At 40.5% G+C, this 22,262-nt stretch overlaps 1 protein-coding gene across 10 annotated transcripts in view; it reads right to left on the reverse strand.

The window, feature by feature from the left end:
- The window catches only part of ENOX2 (ecto-NOX disulfide-thiol exchanger 2), a 302,249-nt gene that overhangs the window by 82,461 nt on the left and 197,526 nt on the right, over positions 1–22,262 (reverse strand). For 7 of the 10 annotated variants that reach the window (XM_057495823.1, XM_057495824.1, XM_036931200.2 and 4 more), the window contains one exon: positions 8,354–8,477. The exons of the other annotated variants lie outside the window; for them this stretch is intronic. In XM_057495823.1, the coding sequence (XP_057351806.1) occupies positions 8,354–8,441 (88 nt within the window). In that variant the 5' untranslated portion in view covers positions 8,442–8,477. The remainder of the gene's footprint in view (positions 1–8,353; positions 8,478–22,262) is intronic. 10 annotated transcript variants of the gene reach the window in all.

Raw genomic sequence — 22,262 nt, forward strand, 5'->3', positions numbered from 1 at the left:
AGAGAGAGAAAGGGATAGAAAGTGTCTTTGAGGAGGTAGTTGCTGAAAACTTCCACAATCTGGGGAAGGACATAGTCTCTCAGGCCATGGAGATCCACAGATCTTCCAACACAATGGACCCAAGGAAGACAACACCAAGGCACATAGTAATTAAAATGGGAAAGATCAAGGATAAGGACAGACTGCTAAAAGCAGCCAGAGAGAGAAATAAGATCACATACAAAGGAAAGCCCATCAGGCAAACATCAGACTTCTCAGCAGAAACCTTACAGGCCAGAAGGGAGTGGCATGATGTATTTAATGCAACGAAGCAGAAGGGCCTGGAACCAAGATTACTTCATCTGGCAAGATTATCATTTAAATTTGAAGGAGGGATTAAACAATTTCCAGATAAGCAAAAGTTGAGAGAATTTACCTCCCACAAGCCATCTCTACAGTCTATTTTGGAGGGACTGCTATAGATGGAAGTGTTCCTAAGGTTGAATAGCTGTCACCAGAGGTAATAAAACCACACTGAAGAAAGTAGAACAGCTAATTATGAAGCAAATGCAAAATTAAATTAACTATCCTCAAAGTCAATCAAGGGGTAGACAAAAAGTACAGAATTTGATATCTAATATATAAAGAATGAAGGAGGAAGAAAAAGGAGGAGAAATAGAAAAGAACCTTTAGATTGTGTTTGTAACAGCATACTAAGTGAGTTAAGTTAGACTCTTAGATAGTAAGGAAAGTAACCTGGAACCTTTGGTAACCACGTATCTAAAGCCTGCAATGGCAATAAGTACATACCTATCGACAATCACCCTAAATGTAAATGGACTGAATGCACCAAACAAAAGACACAGAGTTACTGAATGGATAAAAAACAAGACCCATCTATATGCTGCTTACAAGAGACTCACCTTAAATCCAAAGACATGCACAGACTAAAAGTCAAGGGATGGAAAAAGATATTTCATGCAAACAATAGGGAGAAAAAAGCAGGTGTTGCAGTACTAGTATCAGACAAAATAGACTTCAAAACAAAGAAAATAACAAGAGATAAAGAAGGACATTACATAATGATAAAGGGCTCGGTCCAACAAGAGGATATAACCATTATAAATATATATGCACCCAACACAGGAGCACCAGCATATGTGAAACAAATACTAACAGAACTAAAGGAGGAAATAGAATACAATGCATTCATTTTAGGAGACTTCAACACACCATTCACTTCAAAGGACAGATCCACCAGACAGAAAATAAGTAAGGACACAGAGGCACTGAACAACACACTAGAACAGATGGACCTAATAGACATCTATAGAACTCTACACCCAAAAGCAACAGGATATAGATTCTTCTCAAGCGCACATGGAACATTTTCCAGAATAGACCACATACTAGGCCACAAAAAGAGCCTCAGTAAATTCAAAAACATTGAAATTCTACCAACCAACTTTTCACACCACAAAGGTATAAAACTAGAAATAAATTGTACAAAGAAAGCAAAAAGGCTCACAAATACATGGAGGCTTAACAACACGCTCCTAAATAGTCAATAGATCAATGACCAAATTAAAATGGAGATCCAGCAATATATGGAAATAAATGACAACAACAGCACAAAGCGAAAACTTCTGTGGGATGCAGCGAAAGCAGTCTTAAGAGGAAAGTATATAGCAATCCTGGCCTATTTAAAGAAGGAAGAACAAACCCAAATGAATAGTCTAACGTCACAATTATCAAAATTGGAAAAAGAAGAACAAATGAGGCCTAAGGTCAGCAGAAGGACGGACATAATAACGATCAGAGAAGAAATAAATAAAATTGAGAAGAATAAAACAATAGAAAAAATCAATGAAACCAAAAGCTGTTCTTTGAGAAAATAAACAAAATAGATAAGCCTCTAAGCAGACTTATTAAGAGAAAAAGAGAATCAACACACAACAACAGAATCAGAAATGAGAAAGGAAACATCACGATGGACCCAACAGAAATACAAAGAATTATTAGAGACTACTATGAAAACCTATACGCTAAGAAGCTGGAAAACCTAGAAGAAATGGACAACTTCCTAGAAATTCAACCTTCCAAGACTGACCAAGGAAGAAACACAAAATCTAAAGAAACCAATTACCAGCAAAGAAATTGAAGCGGCAATCAAAAAACTACCCAAGAACAAAACCCCCGGGCCAGATAGATTCACCTCGGAATTTTATCAGACATATGGAGAAGATATAATTCCAATTCTCCTTAAAGTTTTCCAAAAAATAGAAGAGGAGGGAATACTCCAAAACTCATTCTATGAAGCCAACATCACCCTAATACCAAAACCAGGCAAAGACCCCACCAAAAAAGAAAATTACAGACCAATATCCCTGATGAACGTAGATGCAAAAATACTCAACAAAATGTTAGCAAACCAAATTCAAAAATATATCAAAAGGATCACACACCATGAACAAGTGGGATTCATCCCAGGGATGGAAGGATGGTACAACATCCGAAAATCCATCAACATCATCCACCACATCAACAAAAAGAAGGACAAAAACCACATGATCATCTCCATAGATGCTGAAAAAGCATTAGACAAAATTCAACATCCATTCATGATAAAAACTCTCAACAAAATGGGTACAGAGGGCAGGTACCTCAACATAATAAAGGCCATATATGATAAACCCACAGCCAACATCCTACTGAACAGTGAAAAGCTGAAAGCTTTTCCTCTGAGATCGGGAACAAGACAGGGATGCCCACTCTCCCCACTGTTATTCAACATAGTACTGGAGGTCCTAGCCTCGGCAATTGGCCAAAACAAAGAAATACAAGGAATTCAAACTGGTAGAGAAGAAGTCAAACTGTCACTATTTTCAGATGACATGATATTGTACATAAAAAACCCTAAAGACTCCACTCCAAAACTATGAGAACTGATATCGGAATACAGCAAAGTTGCAGGATACACAATTAACATACAGAAATCTGTGGCTTTCCTATACACTAACAATGGACTAATAGAAAGAGAAATCAGGAAAACAATTCCATTCACAATTGCATCAAAAAGAATAAAATACTTAGGAATAAATCTTACCAAGGAAGTGAAAGACCTATACCCTGAAAACTATAAGACACTCTTAAGAGAAATTAAAGAGGACACTAACAAATGGAAACTCATCCCATGATCTTGGCTAGGAAGAATTAATATCGTCAAAATGGCCATCCTGCCCAAAGCAATATACAGATTTGATGCAATCCCTATCAAATTACCAACAACATTCTTAAATGAACTAGAACAAATACTTCAAAAATTCATATGGAAACACTAAAGACCCTGAATAGCCAAAGCAATCCTGAGAAGGAATAATAAAGTTGGGGGGATCTCGCTCCCCAACTTCAAGCTCTACTACAAAGCCACAGTAATCAAGACAATTTGGTACTGGCACAAGAACAGAGCTACAGACCAGTGGAACAGAACAGAGACCCCAGATATTAACCCAAACATTTATGGTCAATTAGTATATGATAAAGGAGCCATGGACATACAATGGGGAAATGACAGTCTCTTCAACAGATGGTGCTGGCAAAACTAGACAGCTACATGTAAGAGAATGAAACTGGATCACTGTCTAACCCCATACACAAAAGTAAATTCTAAATGAATCAAAGATCTGAATGTAAGTTATGAAACCATAAAACTCTTAGAAAAAACATAGGCAAAAATCTCTTGGACATAAACATGAGTGACTTCTTCATGAACATATCTCCCCGGGAAAGGGAAACAAAAGCAAAAATGAACTAATGGGACTATATCAAGCTGAAAAGCTTCTGTACAGCAAAGGACACCATCAATAGAACAAAAAGGTACCCTACAGTATGGGAGAATATATTCATAAATGACAGATCCAATAAAGGGTTGACATCCAAAATATATAAAGAGCTCATGCACCTCAACAAACAAAAAGGAAATAATCCAATTTAAAAATGGGCAGAGGAGCTGAACAGACAGTTCTCCAAAGAAGAAATTCAGATGGACAACAGACACGTGAAAAGATGCTCCACATCACTTGTCATCAGAGAAATGCAAATTAAAACCACAATGAGATATCACCTCACACCAGTAAGGATGGCCACCATCCAAAAGTCAAACAACAACACATGTTGGCGAGGTTGTGGAGAAAGGGGAACCCTCCTACACTGCTCGTGGGAATGTACATTAGTTCTACCATTGTGGAAAGCAGTATGGAGGTTCCTCAAAATGCTCAAAATAGAAATACCATTTGACCCAGGAATTCCACTTCTAGGAATTTACCCTAAGAATGCAGCACTCCAGTTTGAAAAAGACAGATGCACCCCTATGTTTATCGCAGCACTATTTACAATAGCCAAGAAATGGAAGCAACCTAAGTGTCCATCAGTAGATGAATGGATAAAGAAGAGGTAGTACATATACACAATGGAATATTACTCAGCCATAAGAAAAAAACAAATCCTTCCATTTGCAACAACATGGATGGAGCTAGAGGGTATTATGCTCAGTGAAATAAGGCAGGCAGAGAAAGACAAGTACAAATGATTTCACTCATATGTGGAGTATAAGAACAAAGAAAAACTGAAGGAACAAAACAGCAGCAAAATCACAGAACCCAAGAATGGACTAACGGTTACCAAAGGGAAAGGGACTGGGCAGGAGGGGTGGGAAGGGAGGGATAAGGGCAGGGAAAAAGAAAGGGGGCCTTACGATTAGCATGTATAATTTGGGGGGGTCATAGGGAGGGATGTGCAACACAGAGAAGACAAGTAGTGAGTCTACAGCATCTTACTATGCTGATGGACAGTGACTGTAATGGGGTTTGTGGGGGGGGGTACTTGGTGAAGGGGGGAGTTTAGTAATCATAATGTTCTTCATGTAATTGTAGATTAATGATAATAAAATGAATTAAAAAAACTCACAACAGTCCTATGCAGTAGGACCTGTCATTATTCCCATTTTACTGATGAGGTAATAGAAAGAGAGTGGTTAAGCAACCTGTCAGTGGTCATACCGTTTGCTCGCAGTGGAGTCAGGATTCAATCTCAGGCAGCCTGTCTCCACAATTCATGCTCTTAACCACTATGCTATACTAAACTACAGAAGTCATAACGTCATAGAATATTTGAAAGCTGGGGGGGCTATAGAGCTCATAATTATACAGATGGGTACTTCCTAAGTCCTCTACCATAATGGCTCTTAACTGGGGCCAAGTTTTCCCCCAGAGGACATTTGGTGATATTTGGAGACATCTTTGGTTGTCACAATGGGGGGCTAGGAGGTGCTAATGACATCTAGTGGGTAGAGACCAAGGATACTGTTCACTACCATACAAAGCAAAGGACAGTACTTCACAACAAACAAGTATCTGACCCCAAATATCAATAGCACTGAGGCTGAGAAACTCTGCTCTACTACAGTGATTTTCATGCGTCCTTATGCGGAGTGCTTTATACCCCTGGTTTCTCCACAGCCCCTTCCCATCATCCTACGGGTGCAGCCAATCTCAGCAGTTTATGCCCTACTACTTTATGCTATCGTGCTAAGACTAATCTGACCACCATCCACCCCACCAGGAGGGAATCTGTTAACATTTTCAGCATGGTTACTTTTATGCTTCACATCAAAGAAATGATCTTCAAGGTGGGGAGTCCAGGTGGCATGGAAGGTTGAGGGGGTATTGTTTAGAGAGAATGGTCCTGGGAAGAGCACTAGGAATATCATGACAGAGGAAAGAGGGAGGGAGTTTAGAAGACGCTTGTAGGGAGCACAGAAGAAAACCTCATTAGTTGCATATCACATGGGACCTTGCATACAGTAGGCACTCATGAAGTATTTGCTGTGAGACATTATGGTACAAGGGCAGGGATGGGTATCCTTAGAACTGAATAATGTTGTGCTTTCTGCCTCTGGCTAAGCGAAAGGAAATAGCAGGATAAATCATGTTTTGGGTCTGCATTAGGCCTAGGGCTCAAGGTTTTACCTTCTGTTTGGTATTTATTGCTCATGAAGCAATATATTGGTGTTGCAGGTGTTATTTTGAATCCCTTTTCATTTTCTTTGAAAATTAACAATCCATCATTTTTTATGAAAAATGCACTGAAGCCCCAGGCACGCTCCACTCTCTTCCTGATCACAGATGTCACCAGCAGTTTGATGCCACAGCTTGCATCATGGCTATGCAGGGTGAGAGAACTGACAGGGGCTTTTCTAAGACAAGGCTCCCAGGTGGCCGGAGAGAGATGACGCTGTTTAGACAAGCGAGGGCTTTATCTCCTTATGAGTGTTACCAAGGATTGATCAAAGAGCTATTCAAGTGGATCAGGATATTACAACATATTTTTCCTTGGGGAAAGGGTAGGGGAGGAGAGGGGAAAGGAATAGGAAGGGAAAAGGAAGGATTTCTATGCTGGCCTATATAGTAGGTAATCATTCTCACTTGGGCTGTGAGTGTGGTGGGGTGGGCAGTGAGAGATAGCACCTTGATCCTCAAGGTATGCAGACGAGAACCTCAGAGCAGAGGGTGCTTTCACAAACCAACCCTCATCCTAGATGATTCATTCTTCCAGTCCTGTGGACAGCCATACTGGAGCAGTTATAAGGATGTTCATGGTTTCTAACTAAATCTATAAGAAGCTAGAGTGCCAAGCCAGCCCTCCAGATGGCAGTTGGCAGTGGAGATGGGGGTGTAGTGAGGAAGAAGGACACAAATTTTGGCATGTACCCCTCCAAGGAACTCACAGCATATACCCTACATTTATGAAGGCAAGAGGGTATAATGGAAGAAATACAAATCTTAGGGCCAGATAGATCTCAAATCAAATCTTGGCACTACTATTTACCGGCTGTGAGACTTTAGACAATTTTCACATACTTTTTAGCCTGTTTGTTCACCTGTGGTTGGAGATAATGATACCTATCTTTCAGGTTTGTGTTGATTCCTAATATTTATAAAATGTTTTTGGGCCAAATACTGTTTTAAGACATTATATATATTACTTAATCCAATCTTTACAACTCTATGAGCTAGGTAATATTTATCATTATGCCCATTTCATGGATAAGAAAAATGGAACAAAGAAATTAGGAAGTTGTGCAAGGGTACAGATGGAGTTAATGCTGGAGCTGAAATTTAAATTCAGGTAGTATGGCTACAGAGCCGGCCTTTGTAACCACTGAGCTATATACTATCATTACAGTACAATGAATGCTGAGCAAGTGCTCAGTCATGATTTTAACCCTACTTTATCTTTCCCTTCCTTTTTTTCTGGTTAAAAAAGAAACCATACAGCTACCCTGTGGGGGTCTCTCTTCCCATTTCTTGGAACTAGGGCAGAGGTCTCTTGTCATTTTAAGGTGGGCTGGCATGAGCTGAAGAAGCTCAGGGACAGTCGTCCCTTCAAGGGTATTCGCTGAAACCGAGCCAGGGGACTAGGTTTAGGTGGGATGCAGGGGTCCTGGAACCCTAGCATTCTCCACCAAGGAACCCTGGAGGGCTTTCTCGGTCAGCAAGAACAGCAACTGGCTGCACCCGAGGCTCTCTTGGGCTTTTCTGGACTGAGGTTCTTAGGCTCACCGCTGGCTTCTTGGGCTCCTCGGGCTCCTCCGATGCCAGTGATCTCATATTATCCTGCTATAAGATGAATGGTTGACTGTGGCCCTCTAGTCTTTAGGATTGCATCAACACGTTCATTTCCTATTTCCTCACCTAATATTTAGATAAAGCACACTGAAAGCATAAATGGGTTGCAAAAATGCTACCCTATGCCAGCTCTTTTAACATTTGCCCTAACTACCTGTTAAGCCACACAATTTTTTTCCTGGTTTTGAAACAGACACATTAATATTACTGTCAGGATCCGAAATGTTGTAGTTACTCATTTTCAATCAGAAATATTAACATTTAACAAATGAATAAATTGCATTTCAGGTACTGAATATGCTCTTTAAGTTAATGGGATGGCTGGTGGTGGAGGGGGGATGGAGAAAGAAGAAAGAGAACCACAAACCCTGCAAGTTCCCAAAGCTCTGTGGTTTACCCTTTCCTGAGGTAAGCTGTGTAAGAGATGACTTGGCAACCCTGCTGCTATGCTGTTGAAAGTCTGGCAAGATCTCTTGGAGGAAAAAAACCAACAACGCTGGGGTTAATCCACAAGCCGTTTTGCTTTAGCTCTTGTTGCTGGAAATCTTTCCAACATGTTGCAGTCCACTTCCTTGCCATCAGAGGCACATTAAAACGAAGATAAATATAGCATGGAGTAATTCTGGAATTAGGAGGGCTAGGTTTGAAGTCTGGCTTGACTATTTACTCACTGCGTAGCAATCACTTACACTTGCATTTGTCAAAGTGGAGGGTCCAACCACGTGCATCAGAATCACCTGGAGTGCTGGCTAAATAGCCAAGGTCCAGGGTCCACATCTGAGGTTTTCATCTGGGTGGTGCTGGGGAATCTGCCTGTTGAACAAGGATGCTAGATAATGCTTATGCCCATCATGAATTTGAGAAACACAGAATTTCAGTGTCCTCATCTATAAATAGGAATGCTAGCACCTCTTTCCGTGGGGGGTGGGGGTTCTGGTGAAAATAACACAGGTGGTCATTATGTGCTAGCTGTACCTGAATCTTTGAGTGAGATTATGGCAGGGCTTCAGGATACATTCTGATTATTTATTTAACAAATGTGTTAAATCCTTACACTATTTGGTGGTACTAAGGGGAAACAATCATGTTTCCCTGCCCTTTGAGGGGCTCATAGATTAGCAGAAGAGATAGACATAAAACTATTGTATAGTTTGATAATGGCTAAACAGAGATATAGGGAAGGGGGAGGCAGTTACTCTGTTAAGATGAAAGTGGGTGGTAGGGGTGGGGAAAATAGAGGAAGTGATGCTAAGATGGAGAAGGTGACTTTAGAGGGAGTTTTGAAAGATAAACCAATTATTATCTTAAAAGGTATAGGAAATAAGGCTGTATTTGTGCTAAGTCTGAAACATGGAATAGAAACTGTAAGTGTTTCAGGTGGATGGGCATGAGTGGAGAATATTTTCCTTATCAGTTTACTTATTATTACTCTCCCCTAAAGTAGAATGTTAAAAACATGAAGTCATTTTGTACTTTCTAGTTTTTTGGACTCTGAGAGGATAGGTATTAGACTGTATTGTTGACTTACTTTACAAGTCACTAACTACCAGGCCATGGTCTAAGTCAGGGGAATGGGACACTGGCCATGACCTCCATAAACAAGTCAGTGTTAAATCCTACTGATAATGGGAACATTGGCTTGAGAACAAGCTGCCTCAGCAGAGTCATCCTCAAATATTAAGGGCAATGTTATATATACATGTACAGCCACAGAGCCAGTGACTAATGGCTCTGCCTTAGGCTGGCAGCCCTGGCCCCTTTCTGGCTTCTTTACCTCCACAGGCAGCCTAACTCGAATTTTCAAACTTTATTTTAATTTGACAAATAATCATAAAACAATAGCCTCTACTATACAGAACTTCATACTGCCCCCATCCCAATCATGTTTCAAAATGACTTTTTTTTTGGAAAACTGCAACGACTATGACCAATTACTGTGACATATTTGACCAGATGAAGCATGGTAAACATTCACCGTTTAATGTTGTGTAACCTTGAATGAATTAAAAATGGGGTTATAATGGTAGTTAAGTTCATGGTCTTTCGATTAGATTGGAGTTCTAATCCTGGCCTGCCACTTATTAGCTGTGTGATGCTAGGGAAGTGACTTAATGTCTCTGTTCTTCACTTTCCACATCTGAAAAATGAGGGTGATAAAGGGTAATAACAGTACCTATCTCATAAGGCTATGGTGAGGATTAAAGGAGTGAAAAAAAAGGCCTATTGCAATGCCTAGTTCAGTAAGTGGTAGTAGAATACTAGTAATTATTAATATATTAACAATAGTGGGCATTACATCTGTTATCTTATGGAAAACAGGGGCCACTGGGGTTGAGGAGAGGGACGAGTGTTATAATTAGTTCAGGTGAAAAGGACAGAAAGTATTAGTATGGGAACTAGCCGTTAATCATAGTGGGGAATGTATTTAAGCAAAGAAGAACAGGATGACTTCTCCTTAACCAGTTCTTTACCAAGAGCACAGCCAGAAAGAACAGCAGGACTAATTTATATGCCTCTCATCTGATTGATGCATTTTCTAAAAGTGGTACTGCTAATAAAATCCTGAAAAGATTGTTTCGGTGTTACCCTCCTCCTCCACTGTATTACCCCAAACCCATCAGACCTGCTGCCAAACCCATTTGCTTTTTCTCCAAAAGCATGGGCGGTATTTGCATCCATGCTTTCAGTTGTGATCACCCCATCTGTGGTAGACGAAAGCCAGAATTACTTAGTACCATGTCTCGATAACTCATGATAAGGATGGGAGACAACAAGGTAGGCAGGAGAACTGACTCTTCAAGGCCAGCTTTCCAGTAAGACAAAAGCTGGTTATGGCTACAGCTGTGACCTCTATAACAGCTGGGCAGAGGTTATGTGCTATCTGCCTACTCCAGGAACAATCCATATGTAAGTGATTTGGTCAGCAGTTTGTGATTCTGGGACAGTATTAATAATAGTGCCTTTATGGGAATCTATCTTATACATGACATATTTTGCCTCATTTAATTCAATGGTTCTCCTGAATATTTTAATACAACAATGGTAGTCCAAATAGCAAACACATGTGAGTTATTGACTTTCTTTCCTTTTATCTGTTTCTGCTGTAACTTAAATTTTCTTCCTGAGTGACTCTCCAGGCCACTGGTGACATCACCTTTAATCCATTTTTTTAATTGGCATTAACATGGAGGAGACATAAGCTGCTCAACAATAAAAGATGTCTAGGTTGGTGATGATCTCCAGAGCAAATCTTACAGGGATTGGCAGAGCAAATTTGATTTGAGAATGATTACAAAGGGTGAATTCCCTGTAAATAATGAATTGGAAAGAAAATCAGGCTGGGAGTATTTGCTTATCCACTTATTTCCACGTGGAAGAAAAGCCATAATTCCTGTCAGCCTGTGCTTACAGCATGTGAAGCTTGGCCAGAGAGAAACCAACCAGTAATGAAAATAAATACACAAGCCCACTCATGCACTGCATTCTCTGTCAGGTCCAACATGAAGGAAAGCCATAAAGATAATAAGTCTTTGGGTAACAACCCATAAATCCGTGGTTACAGTTCAAGCACTTAACTTCAGATTCCCAAATGACCAAGCCACTGCTCTTTCCTGTCCCAGAACCTAGAAGTTCACTGTCAGAAAGGAGGAGAGGGGAGGGGCAATACTGAAATACTCAGACCCTGGAGAAATTCTGGAATAGCATGTTGTCTTCACAAACCACCAATTCTTGAGGAAGTAACTGATATGTCACTGAAGACACTGTCACAGCAAACTGGCTAAGTTTTTGTTTGTTTTGTTTCTTAATCAAAGTGCACCTAGCTTTCAATAGTGGCTATCTTCCTTAAAAATGTAAAGCTAACTTGTGTATATCAAATCTTATTTTTCTACTGACTCACACTGTCTTTTACTAATTTTTAAAAATTAAATATTGAGTAGGTGCAAAGGGGACTTTGTAAGAGAGAAGTGTAAACTATAAAAAACAATGGTGCAATGAAAATTATGTACCCAGCATGCAGTTTATGAAAAAGAATATAACCATTTTCTTTAAAGGCCACCACATGCCCCTCCATGATTCCTTCCCTCTCCCCTCAGAGGTTACCAATATTCTGAATTTTGTGTTAACCTTTCCTTGCTTCTTTTTATAGTACTACTACCAATACTGGCGGTGTCTCTTCAGAAATGTTTTATCTGAATTTTTGAAGGATACTTTAGTTGCCAGGAGCTCTCAATTGTGCTGTTCTCGCTCACATTCCTCCACTCCCCTCACTCTGCAGCTTGCTCAGTAGTTAGTGATCTATGGACAAACATGGATGTCAAACATATCATTTAGCAGTGAATCCTATGGAAAGGCAGTGATTCCTTTGTAACATGACTACCTTCATGGTAGTCACTTTTTCAAGTGAATGCCTCCATGGATCATAATTTGTTTACCTCGAGGTTTGTGGACATGGAGGTGGCAGTGGGCTAGGAAGCTGGGTGACAGGGCTGTGTGTATTCCCTAGCATGGGTACCTTAGGGTTTTGGAGTTAGAAGGCTATGCAATTTACCAGCTGTGCGACCTTGGACGAGTCATGTCTCTGAGCCTCATCACAAAAATGCAGACAACAATAGTACTAATCTTAGAGAGTTGGTGCGATGGTTAAACAACATATTAATTGTAAAAGTGTTTTTAAAGCTGTAAGATACTCTATAAATGTTAGTTGTTAATGATGCTGCTGTTCTGCTGCTGTTGTTGATGCTATAGTATCAGTTCTGTTAAAGTCAAGGTAAGGTACTACATGGTTGTAAATTTTCTAAGTCTGGAGCTAATCCACAGATTTATCCTTGCCAGGTGTCTGGCAAAGCCAGCACAACAGAGACAAAATTAAATTTTCTTTTGCAACTCTGTATTACTGGTCTATGTGGAAACTTTCCACATTTGAACATCTTCCCCAAATCCCAATCTGCGTGTGTGGGAGTTGGGTTTGCTCTGGAACTACGTCAGTGCTGGCGCCTAGGGCAGAAAGTAGTCACATATTACAGGTAGCTAACATTTTCTCTTCCTAGTCATCTCTCATAGGACGATTCTGGCTGGTAACTCAAATAGAAATGCATGCAGGATATACTCATCACCTGATCAGTTTGCTCCTGAGGAAACTTCTGAAGGTCCCGACTTTTGCCTGTATTATATTAACATAACCATTTGCATGTCATTTCCATTTTGTTTTTAAAAGAGTTTCTCCTTGAAGATATACGAGAATGAGAGTAAGCAGAGGAAAGCCACGTTTCCATTCTGCGAACGATATAATCAAAACTGTAAATGGGCAAAAATATACACAAGAGATGCTCCATAAAACTGCCAGCAATTATTTCAGTGAACAGAGAGGCAAGTTGTGCACGATTCGCGACAGAGGTAACCAATATTCTGAATTTGGACCTGCTACAGGTGTTGAAGGAAGTGATTCAAACAACAGAGGAAAAATACTAATCACCTTTTTGAGTAGGGAGCTAGGCTACCTGTTTGGGTGACTGGGGAGGGGTGAGGGAGGAAGAGTGCTGGTAATGTCCTCACAACGTGTTTCCCAGCCTTGAGGCTGGACCACCACGTACCCATCTGCTGCTAAGAAAAAAAAAAGTAGGGCTTAAGCACATGGGACACACTGTTTGACCTCTGGGGTTGCAAGGTTCTTGCCCTCCGCCTAACAGCTGACGCCTGGAACAAGCAGGCCAGTCCTGCGTGGCCTTTGCAGGGGCCAGCAGAAGGGCTCCAGCTGAGGGGCAGCTGCAGCTATGGCAACAAATGCCCAGGAGTGAGTTAACACCAGTCAAAGGGGTTAATGAGAGAGGCAAGGGCTTTTATACAGATGCATTAGGGAAAGAAACGAGATACAGAGGGAATGAGGTCCATTAATAAAGCTGAGTGATAAAATCCACCACCATTCTTAAATTGGACTTGGCTGCTTAAACTGCTTTTCCAAATCAGTTTGCTGTGTTCAAGCTGTTCATTGAGACACTAAGCTTATTTAAAGAAGAAAAACAATACTATAACAGGCAGTTTAAAGGAGAAAACAGGATAGGCAAAGGGGCATAAAATTAGACATGCAAACAAAGGAAGAAAAACAAGAGATGTGTACAACTATGTTCTGAATATATTCTAACAACTTGTTATTACTAACAATCACCACCTGACAATAAATTACCCCCTTACATGTGGATTACAAGGTACATTATCATGATGCATTAGAATCAATCTTAGTACTAATGATAATGGGTAGTTGGGTAGCTAAACATGGCCCCCAATTACTGCTGAGTGCCCTCTCTTTTTGTGGCTACAAAACACCTGTCATCAATATTCTCTCACAGAGAATGTTTTCTTATCAGCATTATGTCCTCAAAACATCCCCAGAAGGCAGGTCGATACTGATGGGCTTTTTTGGGAAGAAAATGGAGGAATGGAGAGGTTAAGTGAAAATTAGCAGAGGCAGCACCACCATTCCATAAAAGAACTTGGGTTATAAAGGGAGCCAAGGTACAGAGGCAAAGGGCTTTGGGCTGCTCTTTTGATGACGGCAGTGCCTAGTAAATGCACTGGATCAGAGTGTTCAGTCACTCTCTCAGCTACAGAGAGAAGGATAGATTCCTTAAGTCACTATAGTTGGAGTATCTGACCATAGCTCAAAGCACAGAATAGAGTACACTTCTAGTTCTGGCATAGTACAAGACAACCTCAGAATAAAATTTTACTTCTGAGAAGAATAAAAGAGTACACTTGAATTAAAAACAGTGTAATCTATTTGGATAGTATCTCCTAGTTTCATGAGTTAACAAATGGTACTTGTTGGGCTCCTATTATGCCTTTTGTTACTGGCTAAGAGGGACACAAGAGAAGCTAAAGTATCTTCCTCAGAGAGCTTATAATCTACTTGGGTGTGGAGGTGGGCAAACACACACACAAACTAAAGACCAAACAAGGCTGCATACAAGATCTAAGTAGAAAGTGACAATCCTATTTGTCCTATTGGTTAGAGGAAAAGAATGAGAAAAACCTGAAAGGTGGGATGTTGATAAGTTCCTACATGAATGTTACCAGCAGAACTTGCACTGCCAAGTATGTCAGATACTTCCATGAGCAGTGAATGTACTCACAGGAGAGATGGCCGAAGAAGATGCACAGGAGAGGGTGCAAGGCAGATCAGGACAGATAAGGTTAAAGGAAACCAGGATGGAGGGGTCTGCTCTTATTTGAATATGATCATGTTATTTTTGAACCAAACTCCACTGATAGGGGCCTGCTTCCCTGGGGATGGTGCTTCTTAGGCAAGCACATCTAGTTGGCATGTCCCTTTATACAACTAAGAGCTAAAGGGCAGATAATTCAAGGTAGAGTGTTCTGGTGACCACATGGAAGGCAGATAGTCTATGTTGATGGCTGCAGAAAAGCCCACATGTTTTAGTTATTAGACATGCAAAGTGGCCCAGCAGGCACTCTGTTTTAGAAATTAAAGTGTCTGAGTCATGTAAGTATCCAGATGGAATGTTAGCCCACTCATTGGCATTTATAAGTAGGTATTGAATTTTCCTGAAAAAAGCATTTTGGATCTGTTTTAGTGACTGAGCTGGTGTTCATTGGTATTCCAAATGATATTTCCTGAGCCACTTCACTTGCCACTTTCCTCAGCCCTGGACTACACACCTTGCCTTGCCTGGTCTTGCAAACACAGTCTCTTAGGAGACTTGAGTAGCAGATGTGATTCATTCTAGAAAACTCAACCACTGAACACACATTGTCCTACACACAATAGGTCAGCAGTGTGACTATCACAGGTGAAGGCTGAATATTGTAAGAAGCAACAGGCTACAGTTTCCCTAGATCTACTTACAAATTTCTCATTGAGAAGAATTTAAATCATATTTACAGCCTGGTTATATCTCCCTCTATCCTCTGGAATAGAAAATTGACCATTGCTGTCTCTTTTTAGGAAATTTGAAAGAAACCACAATTATGCCCAAAGAAAGTATCATGCTATAAGAAGTTTGTGACCTCAGTCCCAATAGCGTCAAGGTATTGTAGCTATGACAATAGCCTGAATACTACTTTGTAGCCTAAAAGCCCATCTTTGTATTTTTCCAGGAATATAAATGGCAAGTTATTACATGAATGTTACTTGTAGAACTTGAACTGACGAGTATATTAGACACATACATCAGGAGCACATGAACTCACAACAGGATGACCAAAGGAGGTGAGCTGGAAAGAGAGAGCCTGTGGTAAATTAGGAAGACAGATGAAGGTTAAAAGGAACCAGAATGGAAGTGTCTGCCATTATTTGAATATGATTACATCTTTTTTCAACCAAACTCTATTGATAGGTCCTGCTTCCCCAGGGGCAGCACTTCTCAGGCAAGCAAGTTTAGAAGTCATTTGGGAAGAAATATTTCTTTCCTCTGACATGAGCAGCTAGGTGGAAAAGATGAGCAGACATTTGCTTTGGGAGCAAGAAGTGCTGAGCTTAATGTCCATCGTCTCCTGAAGATGATGTATTGTATATACACATAAAAATCACTGCAGCTGCTTGCTATTTCCAGGGGGTCAGAGTACACAGTCTTTTACCTCCGAACGTCTAGTTTTCAATCTGGCTATATCTTGAAATCTGTTTTGAATACAGCTCAGACAGGAACGTTTTGGTCAAGCATGCAATGACCAACCTTCAAGCACAACAGAATGCCAGGAGAGCAGACTGACCTTTGCAGTAAAATTAATTTGATGCTTACAATCTAACTTAGAGTCTGTAGCCTTTATTCATATGACAGTCACAAGACAATTTAACAGGGATTATTAAATTCCACTTAAGCTCATCAGAGGGGAGAGCTGAGGTTGATGTATTTTAGGACACCAGCGAATTGGCCAAACCGTATGGGAAAGGCAGATAGACTTCTAGGAATAAAATGAAAGGGGCTATACTTAGTGCACAGTAGGGACTCAGTGAGAACTGATTCAGTGAATGAAGCAAAAGACAAAAGAATAAGACAAGAGTAAAAGCAAAAGAGTAAGACAAATGTCATGTCTGACACCTGGAGAGCCCTCTCCCTACCACCCACAGATGCAACTTTAATCCCTGTGAGCTTCTCATATAGGGAAGCCATTTGGCAAGTGCCAGAAATCCTAGGGTGAGGTTGGAAGATGACTGGGTTAAGCACAAGATATGCCATACTTCTGTATTCCCCTTCCCATTCTAGCTGGTGGTAGGAAGTTTTGGGTGGGAGATCCTTAATCAGAAATGAAGAAAGCCAGACACCAATGAATTAGGAAGGATGCATCCTCCCCAAGATGGCTAAGAGAGCCTCAAACAGGAGAACAATGTTGGGGTTTCAGAAAGCATCTGCAACAGTAGTACCAACTTAAGCATTACCCAGGAGGAATCAGTGTTTCAGTTGTTGCACTTAGCAAGTGCGTCATACACAAAGGCCTCAGACTGTTTGCAGTGGAAAATCCTGGATGGTTTTATTTAGGCAATATAACAATGTAACTTTCTGAATCTGAAGCTCTTTATTTAAACATTCATTATAATGATTCATCTTTTTTCTTCTTTCTTTACCAATGATATTTGCATTCTATTAGCAAATACAATTTCATAGAAGATGATAAGAGAATCAAAATTATTCAATTTGTTTCTATCATAGAAGCAAAAAGAATCCTTCAATGGTCTGCTTTGCAGCATTCTACTGATTTAAATAAGTTTTTCTTTAATTGTCAGGCTTTGTAGCATAAAATATTCCTCATCATTGCAGAGCCAGTACTAATTTAATATCACAGAGACAATCTGGTTTTGTCTAAGTGAACCCCCCACCTTATTTTGTTTCACAGGAACTGAACATTTTCCAGTCTGGGTGCTTCTCTTGTACCACAGTAAGTATGCTGACTTTGTATCTCCTTAAGAGATACTTAATACTAATGGCTTTAGATTCTCTAAATGGCTATCAGCATTTTACCTTGTATGAATAGTTAGTTAACTGGGTGCCTGCAGTATTTCCCCTGCTGGATTGTAAGAACTTTGAGGGCAGGGATGGCACCTTATATACTGTTAACTTCCCCCCAGGAAATGGCATGGTGAATAAATAGCCAGTATAGAATTATCCATTTTTACCTCTCTCAATTTGCTGACAGCGTTGTAATGCCTGACAAAAACCATGGCTCACACTACTTGTTGGTTATTGTTTCAAGTAGCAATCCTTTCCCCAAGCTGATCTTGCTAATATTTTCCACAATAATTTCTTCTTTCACAAACTTAATTTAGCCTACATAAAAGCAATAAACTCTGCTAGGGGTCCTCTGATGAACTAGCTGGTTGGTTCTCTCTATAAATACGACCTCAGTTTATGGAAATAAGATCAAGGGAAATGAGGATGATATTCAAAATATTCAAACACCAGTATGGCATGAGCAACTAAACAGAATTGGATACTGAACCTTAACAGTGGAAAAGAGTCCATGGGACCCCCTTGCTGTGCCAGGGGTCAACTCATTATTGCTAGACTGTGGGGAAGCCTGGGGGATACAAGGGTAGCCTGGGTGATGGGTGGTCACTTAGGAGGATCTGGACAGTGGTTAATTATTGGCTGGAGTAGCTGATGATCACTTAGAGGGCTACTGGTAGTACCTATTTACCAACTGGTACAGAAGTTTTTCAGTATTATTAAACTGATATGGCCATTCAGTGCATACTGGTTGAATACCAGCCTGAAAGTAGGGAACCTATTTTCATCTGAACACACAGAGTAAGTAAGCAGATACTCCTACCCATAGCTGCAGCCTCTTTAAGTATTCTGTCTTACTGTTAATGGAAACCACTGTGATCAAAGTTATTCCTCATATTAAACCCAAATGCAAAAACCCTTCCTACACAAATAATCCACCTCCTCCTATTCTGTCTTCTCAGGGGATGAACTGCTAATCACTTTTTATCTCTTAAACATACTTTTTCCCTTTAAAGAAATTATTATTTAAAATTGCCTCCCAGTGGTTTTTTTGAGCCAAAAAAGAAAAAGAGATCCCAACACCTACAGCTTTTCCACCCATGCAATAGAAGGTAAATCAAGTAGGGGTAGCTGGGAAGCAGAGACATATGGTAGGAGACTAAGTACTCATCCTGCTGTCTCCTGCTTGAGTGGAGAAAGCAAAAATTAATTTAAGAAATGGCAGAGGTTGGACAACAGGGAGTGCTCCCTTCAAATCATTACAATAAATGGAAATAGAAGTAGTATGTTTTTGTGCACTTGTAACATAATTTTCATCCTTATCGAATAGCCAGGTCTCTAGGTGGTAGATAAACTCAATCTCAACACAAAGCAGCTTCTTAGGTACCTTATGGTCACCTATCCCCACCTACACATGTCCACCCACTGGGGCTGCGTCACAATGAGTAGCAATTGTTTCTCTGCTGGAAGACCAGCTGGGTTCCAAGGCCTTGGATTGGGTAAACTTGCCTTTTTCATTTAGTGTTAAGTTTACTTTGTAGGAAAGCTAATGAATTGCTCAAAAAGTTGGGCGGGACATGTGGGAAATTGGCAAGGTGACTAATTCCTGTTTCTCTAGAGGTGATGGCTGAAGCTATTGTGAGTACATGCCAGTTGCAAAGTTCCTTAGGAATACTGAGTAAAAGGGTGAGTCAGAATCATAATTTCTGCCTGGAGGGAATATCTAAGCAAGAATATTGGGCATGAAGTGTTTGGCATACACTAGTGCTGGGGAGTCCAACCTGAGACTCTTGCTTAGTAATAACATCAAATGAGAAAGTAGGAATTCTCACAGATATATGTTTAAAAGAAAAGCTCAGGAGCATCACGCATACCTTACTTTCTGGGACATCTCTTATGTTGCAAGCTGGACAAAGGAACTTGGAGTACATACTAATGAGCAGTTTCAAGTGGCATTTCATATAGTAGTTCAGAGGCAGAGGACCCTCTACAAATTTTTATTTGTGAGTTCCAAGGAAATATCACAGAAATGGCTCCTTTACTCCTCACCAACTGCAATATAAGGACATCTCCAATAAAGCAAAGCCCTTTCCTTTATGTATGGGATTTCCTTGTGAAGCAGAGCCTCCTTGGGTAGGATCACTGCCTATAGAATCTACACTGAAAATAATCGCTGGGGGTCCACAGCATAGATGAGCTCTGACAAACATGCCCAGTGGGAGAGACTGATTGGACAGTTACAGATGTCTCCAATTTCCACACCTGCTCCTGCCTCCTGCTAAGTTGCATGAGCTTCAAACATAAAGGTTAAGATACCTTACACAGAAGTCTCACTTATGCAATAGCCCAACCAAATATTTATACATGAACATAAATGGCTGCTTGTGAAGCACTGAAGTTTTTTCAATAAAGGAGGAGTCTGTATGTGTCACTTGGTCTACACTCTGCCAGGGTCATATCTCACTGACATTAGAAAAATGTACTCTTTTCAACAAGATTTAGTCTCATTTCCCTTTCTTCCCAGTCTCTCTCTAATGACTGGAAGTAGAATGAGACTTCGATTTTAGAATGATTTAGAGGTCTGTGAGTTATCTCTTTCTTCCCTTGGTGTATGACTAACTTCAAAGAAGCAATTGTGTAACTACTAAGGGAATTAGTTATTTGCCAAGGGATGAACACCTTTTGTCATAAGCCAGATGAATAACTAAGCCCTTCTGTCTAGGTCTGCTCACTAGACCAGCAGGCAGTCAGCTGGTCAAGAATATTGTTTGTGCTCCTTCCGAAGGCAGAAGCACTGGGATAGGGAATCTAGGATGAGTGTGAGGAAGACAAAGGAAGTAAGACATCAAACTAACAGCTAGTAAGATATATATCACAATGCTGACAGATACAACCTCATGTATAGTTACCACTTATTGAGCACCTTCCCTGTGTACATTACTGCACTAAACATTTTATATGCATTTTACCTTTACAAGAAAGTTAGGAGGCAGATATTATTATGATTCTCATTTTATGGAAGGGAAAACTGAGTCTTGAAAGTCTAAGTAAATTGCTCAAAGGCTTCACAACTAGTAAAAGATGGGCCAAGATTTGAACCCAAGTTTCTTTGATCCTAGGTGTTACGCATTACATTTGGTATATTACTTATGTCTAATTCTCACAACACTCTTGAGTTGCAGGTGTAATTATCTCCATTTATTGTTGAAGAAAGGGGAGTTCAAAGAAGCTGAGAAACTTTCCCAAGATCACACAGGCAGTAAGTGGTAGAGTGAGGAATCTATTCCAAGTCTGATTGCATGCTCTTACCACTGAATTGAGCCACCTATACTGAAATCTGAGATACGATAATATGATATGTTAGACATCTGGTGAATGTTTGTCCCCATCGCCACTGGTACAGTGGAGATAGGTGCAGAACAAAGGGATGAAGATATCTTGGTAGAGAAGGAGAGGTTGACTACTGCAGCTAGAGCTATAGCTGCTATTTTCCCCTGGGGCTGGTGTTACACAGGAAGGGAGAAGGGGCGAAAAAAAAGACATAAGGAGACAAAGGGTAACTGATTTCTATCCTCTCATCCTCAAATTGTAAGAGGAAGACCACTCAGAACATGAGCTGGGACTAGGAGCTAACACTATCACCTGAGCTGGGTTGGTGTGTCAGTTATCACTGTACTGCGTCTTAGCTCCAAATTCATACTTGTTGCATGCTCTGTGAAAAAGGTTCTGGGCCCTTTAAATATTTGACCTTGGCCAGCTGGCACAATGTTCTGCTTTAGTAGGAGGCACAAGAGAAACATTTCAGAAGCAAGGGGCTTTTCTTTCTGGTTCTGATGTGCTAGTGTGCTTGCTTCGCAGGCTCCTGTGGAGCAAGCACCCACCCTACCTAGAGCCTAACTCCAGCAGCACACACAGCTTCCCAGCCCCAGGTTCCCACAATGCACAGCTTTTCCAGCTTGTAGTTCCTGTAGTACATGGTGATCAGCAGCATCCAGCAGCTTCTCCCAATACCATTCCCTCAGGTGGTTTTGTAATGGAGTGCTTATGCTGAGATACCTCCCTGTGAGCAGCTTTCCTTGGCACTTTGGATGGTAGATTGCCCAGAAGTTCCACAGGGCAGATTTCTAGAAAGTTGCAGGAGGCAGAATTCCAGCAAGTTTTGCTGGCACAGTATCACAGCAATTTTTCTGTTTTCCAGTGCCCTTTCCTACAAACTCTTATCTCATTCCTGGGGAAAGTGTTGTCCTTTGGGTAGTACATGTCAGCCCTAGGGGTAATGGATGTTCCTTATATCTGCTAGTCCTACATCTTTACAGTTCTTTTTACTTCTAACTAGCCAATACCTTGGTAGAGTTAATATTTATATTAAACTTCCTCTGTTCAAATTACTGTATGGTTTCTCTTTCCTGATTTTTTTCCAGACTGATATAGTTAACTCCCTCCTCCTGGATCTCAGAGTTAAGTGACTTCTAGCACAAAGGGATGCTTCTAACAAGGGAGTGTAGGTAGGGAGGATGGTCTTTTCCTAGAGATCAGGTCTAAAGAGAAAAGATCATCTTATATTTTTCAGGAGGCAGGAAATATCTTCTCTGTCTTGTTTCCCAGTAGGAAAAAGAAAAAGAATTAGAACACCTAAGGCCTC

The sequence above is a fragment of the Manis pentadactyla genome, chromosome X (genome assembly GCF_030020395.1).
Source record: "Manis pentadactyla isolate mManPen7 chromosome X, mManPen7.hap1, whole genome shotgun sequence".
Lineage (NCBI taxonomy): Eukaryota > Metazoa > Chordata > Mammalia > Pholidota > Manidae > Manis > Manis pentadactyla.